Below are 16,028 nucleotides of genomic sequence, written 5' to 3' on the forward strand. Positions count from 1 at the left end.
AGTGCTTTCCTCTCTGTAAGGGAAAATATTGAATGTAATTTGTCCTTTCTCTTTTGGTGCTTTTGAACACCTCTGAAAAATCAATCCTTATTTCAGAGCTTCATAGGTGACCTTGAAATCCATTTCACGTTCAGTTATCGTTTCAATGACAATGATTTTATTCCAGATTTTATCGGCACTTAAAACCATGATGACTGCTTATCAACAGGCTCTTGAACCAGTGACCTTAGTTGTTTTTCCTCCTCCAATGACAACACGCTGCATGCTGATCAGACTCAGAGGAAAAGTCTGTCTGACTTTGATGAAGAACTTTTTCCCTCATGAAACTCCTTTGTAGTTTGAGTTCATCTGTTTTGATATCAGGGCTTGTATGTTTAATAATCTCATTTCTTTTTTTGGTACATCAAGCACACATTTTCAGTTGAGCACTGGTAAAACTGATCAGCCAACAGGACCCTCATGGTTCCACCTCCAACACCATGTTTGATTCTTGTATTTCCACAGCACACATATTCAGGGCTGTGTCTGTTTGAGATGTTTGTGTGGCTTTGCTGTTGCACTTCATCGTACATGCACACATTGGACATTATAAGATTAAGACTGGGTTGAGTTTGACCAGTTTTTTCTCACCGGCTCTTCATTGCTTTTTGGTCAACATTGAGAGTTTTGCTTTTAGTGTGTTCATGTCTGGCAGGCTGGCTTGGAGGAGGAGGTTCACTGCAGGACCACGTCTGTATGATGAAGTGTCCTTCACACCTCTGTCCTCTGTTCACCACGGGAACTTTTAGACTATCAGTGTTTTTTCTGGCATTTTCTTGCTTGAAACAAACTTGTCATCGAGGCCTTGTCCAGGTGCCTGCATGTTGTTTACACTGAACAAGCTTCTTCTACAGAGAAGACAGCTTTGAGAGACAGTGAAAGATTCTCCTGGTGTGTGGTCAGGTGTTCAGGGTGACCTGAGACCTGAATGCTGTTTAAAGGTCAGAAAATGATGGCATTTTCTGGAAAGTACAGTTTAGCAGAACATTTTGTTCCCAATTACTTTGTGTGTTTGAAGAATGACACTGAGCCATGCTGAATATAAGCTCTTGCTTGGGTGTGCATGACTGCCATCCAACTCTTGACTGTGAATGCGTTCCATCGAAGTCTTTTATCTTCAGTTGAGGCACATACATTGTTAGCTTATTAAATCTCGCACATCATCAAATGTGTAATGTCAGGTTTCTTCAGGCAAGTTCTTGTTTCATCTAAAATTATACACTAATTCTTCAATACTAATGGTTGCATAGTATATTGTATACAAAGAATGATTTACACAATTTTGTTTGGAGTCTGTGACACCTGTCCTGAGGTACTTGCACGTTTTACAACACCCAGTCAATGGTGGTCTTTCAAAGATGCTGCTTGGTCTTTTCACTTTTCTGTCAATTTCTTTTTGCAATTTGTCCTGAACACTTTTATAGACATTAATTTCTGCTTTTCTAAAAACCTAAGAGTTCATCAGAAAAGAGCATGACAGCAGCTCCTTCACAAGATACATGTCCATGTCTTCACTCCTTTTTGTTTTTTTCCCTTGTAAATTTGCCTCTTGACACTTTGATTAATGACGCTTTGACACAGGTTATTCTGATCTGATTCAGCGGCCAACATTTCTCTTACTGGTCCTCCTTACTTTCTTGGTACTGAAATTCTTTCTTTCCCCCTTGACTCATGAGGTTATGGTAATTGTTGTTGACGTCGTGCAGCTTGAATTATGAGAGGGTAAAGGGATGTTTGAAGACATCACTTATCACTCTTTTTTGTCAGTGCAGTATTGGATTTAAAAGGGGAGCCTTTACCTTTGAATATGTCATTGTGTGACTTCATGATATACAACCTTCAACTAATGCTCTTCCACCTATCAGATCATTTTGATAAGAAGACATTCACTGTTGTTCAGTCATAAATAAATGTTAGAACCCCCCAATTTTCAAGTTCAAAGTTCACACAAACAAACACATGCACCTAAATCAAATACATTAGAGTCAGGTTCTGACAGTGGGTTGCAGAAAGTTTTATGCAGAATTGGAGATCTTGCTGTTGGATTTTTCTTGGCTTTTTCTTGAACATGTTCCATGTTCCATGTCCTTCTTTGCAAAAGCGCTGACTTTTAAAAAAAAATGAGGGTCTAATAATACACAACATATCGCTCACAGAGTACAAATTACATTGAAGATTATTTGCCAAACAGACTTATGACTCATTGGTGCAAATCAGGCTGTGGGAAATATTTTAACTTGCTTTTCGTTTCCAAAAGTTTTTCAGTTTTTTATGAAAAATGTGTCTCTGTTTTTGTCATTTGATTCACTTGAAAGTATCGACAGTTAAATGTCTGTGTTTTAGCAGTCAGATGATGGTTTATTGTGTTTTGTTCATGTGCACTATGCATAAACATCAACCTGAAATGTCTTTTGAGATATTTTACTTGACTTTTCTTTATTAAGACTGAATCAAGTAAAATAAATCTTTATGGAAGTGCACGAAAGGCTGGAAATGTATTCTCTGTTTCACTGTCGTAAGCTGTCAGATCAACAGCTCTCTCATGCAGCATGTGCAGTTTTGAGAGTATCAGAAACATTTGGAGAAATTTGAAATAAATTAGATTTCCTTTGCATGCTTTACTTCTTTTTCACAAGTTATACATTCATTTAAATCCCTCATTCACAAGTGTGTCCTTTGGAGACGCTGTTCCAGTTTCACCCTTTTCCTCATTTTCTTTTATTTTCCGTCAAAAATTCTTCAGATGTATTACAAGGTTCTTCAGTATAATCTGAATTGCTGTTCAACAGTTAACAAATCATGATTCAATCAATTCAGAACCATTTTTCGCCTCTGTTTGTCAGATGTTGAGGGAAATCATGCTCTTGTTATATCTGAGAAATACTCATGGTGTCAGTGTGCACCAGCCAACGGCAGGGCTGGCTTCACTCTCCACCCTTCTCTGACAAAGAATGTAAAGCCTGATTCCTGTGTTGGACCTCAGGCTGTTACAACCTCTCCTTTTAGGACCGCAGCGACTATTTTTTCCTCTTGAGAAGATATCCAGGAGTCGTTCGTGACATAGTTTCACCCATCTGATAGGAATTTTGAATGCGGAGGACTCTGTTTGTTGTGAAGAATGAGATCCGTCATGATCGGCCTTGTTTTCCTTTTTGTCCTTCTTCACCCCGTCCACGGAGACGTGAGCTATTCGGTCCCCGAAGAGATGAAACGCGGAGCTGTAATTGGAAATATCGCTAAGGATCTCCAACTAGAATTGGGGAGATTGTCGGCTCGGAAGGCCCGCATTGACACGGAGGATAACGGCCTTAAATACTGCGGAGTCAGTCTCGGTACCGGAGATTTGGTTGTGCAGGAGAGGATTGACAGGGAAGCGCTGTGTGCGAAAAAGGCATCTTGTGTCTTAAAACAGGAACTTGTGCTGGAAAATCCCCTAGAAGTGCACCGCATTAACATCCGCGTTCTGGATATCAATGATAATTCACCTCAGTTCAAGGAAGATTCACTTCGATTTGAAATTCGGGAATCAGCAGACAAGGGTGCGCGATTCCTCCTGGATGAAGCACACGATGCAGATATCGGTGAGAATGCAGTTCAGGGCTACTCGCTGCAGCAGAACGATCATTTCTCATTAAATGTGCAGACAAAGGGCAGTGGACGGAAGTACGGTGAGTTAGTATTGGACAAAGAGTTGGACAGAGAGGACAAACAGGAGATGCTGCTGCTTCTTACTGCATTTGATGGCGGCTCTCCTCAGAGATCAGGGACAGTCGTCATCCACGTCACTGTGCTTGACGCGAATGATAACGTCCCAGTGTTTAGTGAGACCGTTTATCAAGCCAGTCTGCCTGAAAACTCTCCCGTCGGCACCTGTGTGGTCTCAGTGAGTGCCAGTGACGCGGACGAAGGAGTGAACGGTGAAGTTGTTTATGGATTTGATCATGTTTCTGATGAAAACCAAGTCTTCGCTCTGAATCCTAAAACGGGAGAGGTGACAGTGGCTGGATCTATTGATTATGAAAAAGAATCTTCATATGAAATGCAGATCAGTGCCAAAGATGGTCTGGGATTGGCTTCATATGCAAGTTTAATGATTGAAATTACGGATGTGAATGACAACGCTCCAGTTATCCAGCTGAAGTCTGTGTCTGACCCCATCCCAGAGAACGCGCCTCCCGGTACAGAGGTGGGCATCATTAACGTGCAGGACAGAGACTCTGAGAGTAACAGACAGGTCCGCTGCTCCATTCAGCAGAACGTCCCTTTTAAGTTGGTGGCTTCTATTAAAAACTATTATTCTCTGGTGACCACTGGACACCTGGACCGGGAGGTGGTGTCTGATTACAACATCACCATCAGAGCCACTGACGAGGGCTCTCCTCCTCTGTCGTCCTCCAAAACTGTTCACTTGTCTGTAGCAGACATCAACGACAACCCCCCTGAGTTTGAGGAGCAGTCCTACAGCGCATATGTGAGTGAAAATAACAAACCTGGCTCCGCTTTATGTTCCGTTAGTGCTCGAGACCCGGACTGGAGACAGAACGGAACGGTGATTTACTCTCTGTTAGGCGGGGAGGTGAACGGCGCCCCGGTGTCGTCCTACGTGTCAGTGAACGGAGACACGGGGCTGATCCACGCTGTCAGGTCGTTCGATTATGAGCAGTTCAGGAGCTTCAAAGTCCAGGTGATGGCCAGAGACAACGGTTCTCCTCCGCTGAGCAGCAACGTGAGCGTCAGTGTGTTCATATCGGATGTGAACGACAACTCTCCTCAGATCCTGTACCCCGCCCCGGAGGGCAACTCCTTCATGACGGAGCTGGTCCCCAAAGGTGCTCACGGAGGCTCTCTGGTGTCCAAAGTGATCGCGGTGGACGCGGACTCGGGACAGAATGCCTGGCTGTCCTATGAGATCGTGAAATCCACAGATCCGGGGCTTTTCAGTATCGGGGTCCACAGCGGAGAGATCCGGACCCAGCGGGACATTTCTGAGTCTGACAGCATGAAACAGAACCTGGTGGTGTCGGTGAAAGATAACGGGCAGCCCTCTCTGTCTGCCACCTGCTCCATGTATTTACTGATCTCTGATAACTTGGCTGAGGTGCCAGAACTGAAGGACATTTCTTACGAGGAGAAGAACTCCAAACTGACCTCTTACCTGATCATCGCGCTGGTGTCGGTGTCCACCTTCTTCCTGACCTTCATCATCATCATCCTGGGTGTGAGGTTTTGTCGCAGGAGGAAGCCCAGGCTGTTGTTTGATGGAGCAGTAGCCATCCCCAGCGCTTATCTGCCTCCTAACTACGCAGATGTTGACGGCACAGGAACTTTACGCAGCGCTTACAACTATGACGCCTACTTGACAACAGGCTCTCGAACCAGTGACTTTAAGTTTGTTTCCTCCTACAACGACAACACGCTGCCTGCAGACCAGACTCTGAGGAAAAGCCTGTCAGACTTTGCTGACGTGTTTGGAGACTCTGATAACTCTCCTGAGGTACGCGCACATTTCTCAATACTCGGTTCGCTTCATACTTTCTTGTTACTAAGCATGTGTGTTTTCTTCTGTTACTGAAGTAGTTTCAGTATTGATTCACTAATTGAGAAGTCAGAATTTACTGAATGCGCCCAATGATTTATTTGGACTTGATATTACAACTCTGACACCAATCTTTTGCTTAAAGAGCTTTTTGATTTTTATTTCTTTTTTCTTTCGAGTTTCGAATGGCAACATATTTAACAGCGACTTTCTTAGAGTGTTTATATCAGGCTCATCATCACCCCCCCCCCCCCCTCTGTCTCTGGTGTGATGACGCATCAATGGCATCGTTCCTGTTTTATCATTTATCCTCACCTTCAGACCGTTTAGTAAAGTTCACCTACTGTGCTGAACTCCGCAGATTTGATGGCTCGACTGAGAAAGTAACAGGTGTCACACATTGATGATGAATATTTCTCAACCAGTAGACCTCTTATCTTTATTGTTGTGTGGGATTTTGGTTTTTTGTGTGTTTTTGAAGGTACACTTGATTTATGAGTGAATTTAACATGTAATCGTTCTAATAGGTTATTACTAGTTTCCTATTTGCGTGCCATTGCATTGTGGATTATGAGAAATCTTCTTATTTCTGTTGCAGTTTCAAACTAATTCTGATTTGAATCATCAGTCTTGAAATTTTTCGGTTTGTATCTTAGCAGATTCTCGTGATTTGTTGCGTTGTCATGGTCTGAAAACTCCTTCGTCTGTTCCATGCCTCGGTTACCTTGACAGTGACTTGAGAGAGTACAGCTCATTCATTTGGTCTCTGTCCGTGGGGCTGGACCTCTATTGCGCTCTTGTCTTGCGTCCTCAGGAGCGTCTCACGTTGGCCTTGTTGTTCCTCTTTTGTTGTTTTAAATTCTGTCTTTCCAACTTTTTTCACCTGACAATTTTCCGTTTTCATCACTTTGTTTGAAATCTGCTTTGGAATCATACCTTATTGTGAAGAAACAATCTCACTTATTGCTCATGGGAGTGAAAAATATGAACCTGACGTGAGTCAAACCTTCGTCCAACCTTTCTCTCATCTATGGTTTCATAGCATTCATAAACTTTGTCTTGCTATTCCTGAGAATTCATCCTCCTTTCATTTCACATTCACTGAAAAGTTGAAGTAAAAGACTTGATGTTTTTTCTGAATTGAAGCTTCATGACTGCATTCTGGTCCTCGTTTAGGTTGTGTGTCAGTATCATGAATGTTTAACTTGATCACATGTAATAACTGAAGGTATATGAAGCCGAGGCAGTAGTTATTTTCTCACGCTTGAAGGAAAACGGTTGATATTTATAATTTCATAGAGAGAGAATATGATTGGTCGGAAGGGTTGGAAAAAAGCCTGCATTCTGTTACAACTCAGGAAGGTCGTTTTTACATCATGGAGTTTGTTTTATTTAATCAGTCGGTACAAACCTTGTTTTATGAAATGCAGAAAGTCGCCTGTTGGAGAAAGAAATGACAAGAAAGGTGGTTGTTCCTCCTGTACTTTTAATACCTCGTCATATTGAGTTGGAGGGCAAAGTTCAATGTCTTGACGGAATTCGTCATCACCGCTTTAGAGCCGTTGTAATTCTTTAGTCCTCACGGTGTCACTATAGACCAGCTTGCAGTCAGATGCTCGGTCTGCTTTGCACACCACCCATAACTGGAGTCCGCCATCCCGTCTTCTTCATCGCCTTACACAAAGGCTACTCGTGCTTGGAGGACGCGTATGATCGAGCAGCGCATTTTCACCATCTAAACTCGCGTGTTTTCCTGAGTGTGGGGGCTACTGCCAGAAGATGTTCCACACACAAGGTGTGTTTCCATGCTTCGGCTTGGTCTTCGTCTTTGTTGTGCTGCACTCGGCGCACGGAGACCTGAGCTATTCGGTTCAGGAGGAGCTGAAACGCGGATCTGTTATTGGAAATATCGCCAAGGATCTCGGACTGGAGGTGGGCAGACTGTCTGCTCGCAAAGCTCGTGTTGACATGGAGGGAAACGACAAACAGTATTGCGGGATAAACCTTCGAAGCGGGGATTTAATCGTTGCGGACAGAATCGACAGAGAGGAGCATTGCGGAGAAAAGCCTTCGTGTGTTCTCAGATTCGAGCTGCTGCTGGAGAATCCACTGGAGTTACATCGGCTATCACTGCAAGTACAAGACGTCAATGATAACGCACCTGTTTTCCCGAAAGATATTATAAAGCTGGAAATACATGAGTCTGCTGATAAAGGAGCCAGATATCGCATCAATGCAGCACAGGACGCAGACATCGGCAAGAATTCAGTTCAGAGCTACATTTTACAGCAAAACGCAAATTTTGTGTTCAATATTCAAACGACAAACGCTGGTCGTAAATTTGGAGAGCTGGTTTTAGATAAGGAGTTAGACAGAGAGGAGCAGCAGGAGATGAAATTATTGCTGACGGCGGTGGATGGAGGCTCTCCTCAGAGATCCGGGACTGTGGTCATACACGTCATTGTGCTTGACGCCAACGATAACGCCCCAGTTTTTACTCAGGCCATTTATGCAGCCACGCTGAAGGAAAACTCCCCCCTGAAAACCCCAATAATCACTGTGAGTGCGACAGACGCAGATGAAGGTGTTAATGGAGAAGTTACTTATGAGTTTATCAGACTCTCTGATACGCCCGGAAATTTGTTTTCTCTGGATCAGAAAACTGGAGAAATAATTGTATCAGGTGACATCGATTATGAGGAAAGATCGAAATATGAAGTGTTTGTTGAAGCTAAAGATGGTTATGGTCTCTCCACGGAAGCCAAAGTAGTGATTGACGTCACTGATGTGAATGACAATGCTCCAGTTATCCAGCTGAAGTCTGTGTCTCACCCCATCCCAGAGAACGCGCCTCCCGGTACAGAGGTGGGCATCATTAACGTGCAGGACAGAGACTCTGAGAATAACAGACAGGTCCGCTGCTCCATTCAGCAGAACGTCCCTTTTAAGTTGGTGGCTTCTATTAAAAACTATTATTCTCTGGTGACCACTGGACACCTGGACCGGGAGGTGGTGTCTGATTACAACATCACCATCAGAGCCACTGACGAGGGCTCTCCTCCTCTGTCGTCCTCCAAAACTGTTCACTTGTCTGTAGCAGACATCAACGACAACCCCCCTGAGTTTGAGGAGCAGTCCTACAGCGCATATGTGAGTGAAAATAACAAACCTGGCTCCGCTTTATGTTCCGTTAGTGCTCGAGACCCCGACTGGAGACAGAACGGAACGGTGATTTACTCTCTGTTAGGCGGGGAGGTGAACGGCGCCCCGGTGTCGTCCTACGTGTCAGTGAACGGAGACACGGGGCTGATCCACGCTGTCAGGTCGTTCGATTATGAGCAGTTCAGGAGCTTCAAAGTCCAGGTGATGGCCAGAGACAACGGTTCTCCTCCGCTGAGCAGCAACGTGAGCGTCAGTGTGTTCATATCGGATGTGAACGACAACTCTCCTCAGATCCTGTACCCCGCCCCGGAGGGCAACTCCTTCATGACGGAGCTGGTCCCCAAAGGTGCTCACGGAGGCTCTCTGGTGTCCAAAGTGATCGCGGTGGACGCGGACTCGGGACAGAATGCCTGGCTGTCCTATGAGATCGTGAAATCCACAGATCCGGGGCTTTTCAGTATCGGGGTCCACAGCGGAGAGATCCGGACCCAGCGGGACATTTCTGAGTCTGACAGCATGAAACAGAACCTGGTGGTGTCGGTGAAAGATAACGGGCAGCCCTCTCTGTCTGCCACCTGCTCCATGTATTTACTGATCTCTGATAACTTGGCTGAGGTGCCAGAACTGAAGGACATTTCTTACGAGGAGAAGAACTCCAAACTGACCTCTTACCTGATCATCGCGCTGGTGTCGGTGTCCACCTTCTTCCTGACCTTCATCATCATCATCCTGGGTGTGAGGTTTTGTCGCAGGAGGAAGCCCAGGCTGTTGTTTGATGGAGCAGTAGCCATCCCCAGCGCTTATCTGCCTCCTAACTACGCAGATGTTGACGGCACAGGAACTTTACGCAGCGCTTACAACTATGACGCCTACTTGACAACAGGCTCTCGAACCAGTGACTTTAAGTTTGTTTCCTCCTACAACGACAACACGCTGCCTGCTGACCAGACTCTGAGGAAAAGCCCGTCAGACTTTGCTGACGTGTTTGGAGACTCTGATAACTCTCCTGAGGTAGGCAGTTGTCTAAACCGTCCATCGTGAAGCAGTGTTTATTTGGCCAATGGAGAATTTATTTTCTTCTCTATTTCATCTTGGTCCATCAAGAGTTAGGAATAGTTATAAGGAGTGAACAGGATGCAATTCTACAGGTTTTGTGCCCAATTGAACATAACTGACTTCGTCAGGATATTTTAAAATTCATTTATTTTTGTCATTTTACTTTGGTTTGTGTTTCTATTCCCATGCAGTGCTTTCCTCTCTGTAAGGGAAAATATTGAATGTAATTTGTCCTTTCTCTTTTGGTGCTTTTGAACACTTCTGAAAAATCAATCCTTATTTCAGAGCTTCATAGGTGACCTTGAAATCCATTTCACGTTCAGTTATCATTTCATTGACAATGATTTTATTCTAGATTTTGTCAACACTTAAACCCATGATGACTGCTTATCAACAGGCTCTTGAACCAGTGACCTTTAAGTGTTTTTCTTCCTCCAATGACAACACGCTGCCTGCTGACCAGACTCAGAGGAAAAGTCTGTCTGACTTTGATGAAGAACTTTTTCCCTCATGAAACTCCTTTGTAGTTTGAGTTCATCTGTTTTGATATCAGGGCTTGTATGTTTAATTATCTTGTTCTTTTTTTTTTTATATCAAGCACACATTTTCAGTTGAGCACTGGTAAAACTGATCAGCCAACAGGACCCTCATGGTTCCACCTCCAACACCATGTTTGATTCTTGTATTTCCACAGCACACATATTCAGGGCTGTGTCTGTTTGAGATGTTTGTGTGGCTTTGCTGTTGCACTTCATTGTACACGCACACATTGGACATTATAAGATTAAGACTGGGTTGAGTTTGAACAGTTTTTTTTCTCACCAGCTCTTCATTGCTTTTTGGTCAACATTGATAGTTTTGCTTTTAGTGTGTTTATGTCTGGCAGGCTGGCTTGGAGGAGGAGGTTCACTGCAGGACCACGTCTGTATGATGAAGTGTCCTTCACACCTCTGTCCTCTGTTCACCATGGGAACTTTTAGACTATCAGTGTTTTTTCTGGCATTTTCTTGCTTGAAACAAACTTGTCATTGAGGCCTTGCCCAGGTGCCTGCATGTTGTTTACACTGAACAAGCTTCTTCTCCAGAGAAGACAGCTTTGAGAGACAGTGAAAGATTCTGCTGGTGTGTGGTCAGGTGTTCAGGGTGACCTGAGACCTGAATGCTGTTTAAAGGTCAGAAAATGATGGCATTTTCTGGAAAGTACAGTTTAGCAGAACATTTTGTTCCCAATTACTTTGTGTGTTTGAAGAATGACACTGAGCCATGCTGAATATAAGCTCTTGCTTGGGTGTGCATGACTGCCATCCAACTCTTGACTGTGAATGCGTTCCATCGTAGTCTTTTATCTTCAGTTGAGGCACATACATTGTTAGCTTATTAAATCTCACACATCATCAAATGTGTAATGTCAGGTTTCTTCAGGCAAGTTCTTGTTTCATCTAAAAATATACACTAATTCTTCAATACTAATGGTTGCATTGTATATTGTATACAAAGAATGATTTACACAATTTTGTTTGGAGACTGTGACACCTGTCCTGAGGTACTCTCATATTTCACAACAGTCAGTTTTCTTAATTGTCCCAAGCATGGAGTTCTGTTTTGTCTTCCATAATGTCTCACTCTTTCATTGGTTTATGCTTTCCTCTATACAGTGGGATGATCATTTTTGCTTTCACAGAGTTTAAGTGTTTTTTTCAGTGATATTGGTGTTCTGATGCATTCACAAAAGGCATTAAGATCAGACTTGTAGGACTCTCCTCTCTCATAGATGTTAGCTTTCCTATATCCTCTTCTCAGTGTTCTTCTCTGAAGTAAGAAGGGCAGAATTCATTTCATTTCATGAAATTTTAACAAGTTCCAAAACTTTTTGGAAGAAAAAGTCATTGACTTTGCTGAGCTCTATCTAATTTGACAGCTTGACTGAGTTGGTAACAGGAGTCACACATTGATGATGAGTGTTTATGGTGATATTCAACCCATAACTGAGGACTCTCTTACCCGGTTTCTTTCTTTTACATTTGAAATTGAGAGTTGTAGGTACTAAGATACAGTATTCATGTATGTGTTTCAGGCTTTGGATTCTGTAATTTTCCAATTGACCTTTCCTTGTTAAATAGTTTAATATTGAGTGCTTCAAGTAGTTTTATATTATGTGTGGAATGTATTGTGGATCCCGTCAAATCGTCTGAAAAGCAGTCCATCTTCTCCGCCGCCTCAGAATCCTTGTCAAAACGCCTTTCCCTTGGTTTTTCTCTGTCCGTGGTGCTGAACCTCTTTGGCTGTCTTGGACTTTGTCTCAGGAGCATTTGACTGTGGCCTTGTCATCCTTTCTTTTGTTCCAGAATTTTATCGTCTGAATAGTTTTTTGTATTTGTTTTTAATATACAGCTGTCCGTTTTTGTTTTATTTTTAACCTATAATTCTAGTGGGAAAACAAGAAGGCGCAAACTGCTCACGTGAGTGAACAAAAACTATTTTGAGGTAGTCACTAAAACTTTCTGAAAATCTGTCATGTATATTTCATGTCTATATATTATCTTCCTCTTTCTGTTCTGGAAGGTTCATCGTCGCTGTGTTCATGGACTGAAGAGTTTCAGTCACAAACACTGTTTTTCCCTCGTTGAAACAAAGGAGTTTTCCCTCCTGCACGTGTTGTGTTTTCGTCTTTCAGCTCGCGTGGTGATGTACCTATGACTTTTACTAGATTACAATATATAAATGAAGCGATATTTCTGAAGAAAGACTTCTTTTTATTTTGGAAAGAAAAGGGTACATTTTAAAGACAGTCATGGAGAGTGACAGGGTAAGAGGGGGACTTTACTGAATCTAAATCACGGAACTAAAAGAAAAAGTGACACGTTGAAATGAAAATCACGGGTTATGCTGCGTTTTACATTGTGACTTTCAAATGTTTTGGAATGCATCCTTGGTTTGTGAAGCCCAGAGACGTCTATCACTGAAAGAAATTAAATACGACAGACAAAAGTGTTCCTCCTGTACTTTTAATACCTCGTCATATTGAGTTGGAGGGCAAAGTTCAATGTCTTGACGGAATTCGTCATCTTCGCTTTAGAGCCGTTGTAATTCTTTAGTCCTCACGGTGTCACTATTGACCAGCTTGCAGTCAGATGCTCGGTCTGCTTTGCACACCACCCATAACTGGAGTCCGCCATCCCGTCTTCTTCATCGCCATACACAAAGGCTACTCGTGCTTGGAGGACGCGTATGATCGAGCAGCGCATTTTCACCATCTAAACTCGCGTGTTTTCCTGAGTGTGGGGGCTACTGCCAGAAGATGTTCCACACACAAGGTGTGTTTCCATGCTTCAGCTTGGTCTTCGTCTTTGTTGGGCTGCACTCGGCGCACGGAGACCTGAGCTATTCGGTTCAGGAGGAGCTGAAACGCGGATCTGTTATTGGAAATATTGCTAAGGATCTCGGACTGGAGGTGGGCAGACTGTCTGCTCGCAAAGCTCGAGTTGACATGGAGGGAAACGACAAACAGTATTGCGGGATAAACCTTCGAAGCGGGGATTTAATCGTCGCGGACAGAATCGACAGAGAGGAGCATTGCGGAGAAAAGCCTTCGTGTGTTCTCAGATTCGAGCTGCTGCTGGAGAATCCACTGGAGTTACATCGGCTATCACTACAAGTACAAGACGTCAATGATAACGCACCTGTTTTCCTAAAAGATATTATAAAGCTGGAAATACGTGAGTCTGCTATCAAAGGAGCCAGATATCGCATCAATGCAGCACAGGACGCAGACATCGGCAAGAATTCAGTTCAGAGCTACATTTTACAGCAAAACGCAAATTTTGTGTTCAATATTCAAACAACGAGTGCTGGAAGTAAATTTGGAGAGCTGGTTTTAGATAAGGAGTTAGACAGAGAGGAGCAGCAGGAGATGAAATTATTGCTGACGGCGGTGGATGGAGGCTCTCCTCAGAGATCCGGGACTGTGGTCATACACGTCATTGTGCTTGACGCCAACGATAACGCCCCAGTTTTTACTCAGGCCATTTATGCAGCCACGCTGAAGGAAAACTCCCCCCTGAAAACCCCAATAATCACTGTGAGTGCGACAGACGCAGATGAAGGTGTGAATGGAGAAGTTACTTATGAATTTAGCCGATTGTCTGATAAATCACGAAATCTGTTTTCACTCGATCAGAAAACTGGAGAAATAATTGTATCAGGTGAGATCGATTATGAGGAGGGACATAAATATGAAGTGTTTGTTGAAGCTAAAGATGGTTATGGTCTCTCCACGGAAGCCAAAGTAGTGATTGACGTCACTGATGTGAATGACAACGCTCCAGTTATCCAGCTGAAGTCTGTGTCTGACCCCATCCCAGAGAACGCGCCTCCCGGTACAGAGGTGGGCATCATTAACGTGCAGGACAGAGACTCTGAGAGTAACAGACAGGTCCGCTGCTCCATTCAGCAGAGCGTCCCTTTTAAGTTGGTGGCTTCTATTAAAAACTATTATTCTCTGGTGACCACTGGACACCTTGACCGGGAGGTGGTGTCTGATTACAACATCACCATCAGAGCCACTGACGAGGGCTCTCCTCCTCTGTCGTCCTCCAAAACTGTTCACTTGTCTGTAGCAGACATCAACGACAACCCCCCTGAGTTTGAGGAGCAGTCCTACAGCGCATATGTGAGTGAAAATAACAAACCTGGCTCCGCTTTATGTTCCGTTAGTGCTCGAGACCCCGACTGGAGACAGAACGGAACGGTGATTTACTCTCTGTTAGGCGGGGAGGTGAACGGCGCCCCGGTGTCGTCCTACGTGTCCGTGAACGGAGACACGGGGCTGATCCACGCTGTCAGGTCGTTCGATTATGAGCAGTTCAGGAGCTTCAAAGTCCAGGTGATGGCCAGAGACAATGGTTCTCCTCCGCTTAGCAGCAACGTGAGCGTCAGTGTGTTCATATCGGATGTGAACGACAACTCTCCTCAGATCCTGTACCCCGCCCCGGAGGGCAACTCCTTCATGACCGAGCTGGTCCCCAAAGGTGCTCACGGAGGCTCTCTGGTGTCCAAAGTGATCGCGGTGGACGCGGACTCTGGACAGAATGCCTGGCTGTCCTATGAGATCGTGAAATCCACCGATCCGGGCCTCTTCAGTATCGGGGTCCACAGCGGAGAGATCCGGACCCAGCGGGACATTTCTGAGTCTGACAGCATGAAACAGAACCTGGTGGTGTCGGTGAAAGATAACGGGCAGCCCTCTCTGTCTGCCACCTGCTCCATGTATTTACTGATCTCTGATAACTTGGCTGAGGTGCCAGAACTGAAGGACATTTCTTACGAGGAGAAGAACTCTAAATTGACCTCTTACCTGATCATCGCGCTGGTGTCGGTGTCCACCTTCTTCCTGACCTTCATCATCATCATCCTGGGTGTGAGGTTTTGTCGCAGGAGGAAGCCCAGGCTGTTGTTTGATGGAGCAGTAGCCATCCCCAGCGCTTATCTGCCTCCTAATTACGCAGATGTTGACGGCACAGGAACTTTACGCAGCGCTTACAACTATGACGCCTACTTGACAACAGGCTCTCGAACCAGTGACTTTAAGTTTGTTTCCTCCTACAACGACAACACGCTGCCTGCTGACCAGACTCTGAGGAAAAGCCCGTCAGACTTTGCTGACGTGTTTGGAGACTCTGATAACTCCCCTGAGGTACGCGCTCATTTCACAACAGTTGATTTGCATTAATCCCTCTTTAAACTCAGTTTGGCCTTTTTTTCACTTCAATTTTCCGTCATGATGAATACTCACTGGTCGAGAAAGTTATGGTCAACTCTTACTACTTTTAGATATACATTCATACCTTCACAGTTTGTAAAAATTTTCTTCTTTTCCTGCTGCAGTTTGCAGTGACGTTTGTCATTTGTATTTTGGATGTCAAATCCTTTCAGACTCATGGGAACCTGTTCAATATTTTGCATTTACGCTGTCCTTGGTTCTAAAACACTTTTACTATTTTAGGGCAGAGGAGTCTTTATATATTGTCATTTAAAACATTTTTTTCCGATTTTGCTCTTTTTTATGTAATGCATTATTGCAAAAAAAAACAACCCAGTTTCTGTTTTATGTAAGCAGACTGCAACAGAATTATTCTCATTTTTTTAATCCAACAATTTCATTCAGGAAGCACATGCCACTCTTTCACCATTATAGGACATGAGACTTGACTACAAGTTTTTCTTAAGAAGAACATAT

At 43.9% G+C, this 16,028-nt stretch overlaps 3 protein-coding genes and 1 pseudogene across 8 annotated transcripts in view; all 4 read left to right on the plus strand.

Moving 5' to 3' along the window:
- Positions 1-16,028, plus strand: part of LOC147251089 (protocadherin gamma-C5-like) — a 279,342-nt gene that overhangs the window by 77,655 nt on the left and 185,659 nt on the right. The window lies entirely within an intron of this gene.
- LOC147251104 (protocadherin gamma-A11-like) lies at positions 2,905-5,942 on the plus strand. Its single transcript, XM_086222942.1, has 2 exons — positions 2,905-5,533; positions 5,937-5,942. The coding sequence occupies exons 1-2, from the start codon at positions 3,158-3,160 to the stop codon at positions 5,940-5,942; spliced, it is 2,382 nt and encodes a 793-aa protein (XP_086079068.1). The 5' UTR covers positions 2,905-3,157.
- LOC147251105 (protocadherin beta-15-like) lies at positions 7,028-10,307 on the plus strand. The gene is made up of 2 exons (XM_086222943.1): positions 7,028-9,748; positions 10,191-10,307. Exons 1-2 carry the CDS (start codon positions 7,355-7,357, stop codon positions 10,305-10,307), a joined length of 2,511 nt encoding a protein of 836 aa, XP_086079069.1. The 5' UTR covers positions 7,028-7,354.
- On the plus strand, positions 13,023-15,792 carry LOC147251106 (protocadherin gamma-A12 pseudogene; annotated as a pseudogene).

The sequence above is a fragment of the Aulostomus chinensis genome, chromosome 13 (assembly GCF_037954235.1).
Source record: "Aulostomus chinensis isolate RoL2024-O1b breed Wild chromosome 13, RoL_Achi_v1.0, whole genome shotgun sequence".
Classification (NCBI taxonomy): domain Eukaryota; kingdom Metazoa; phylum Chordata; class Actinopteri; order Syngnathiformes; family Aulostomidae; genus Aulostomus; species Aulostomus chinensis.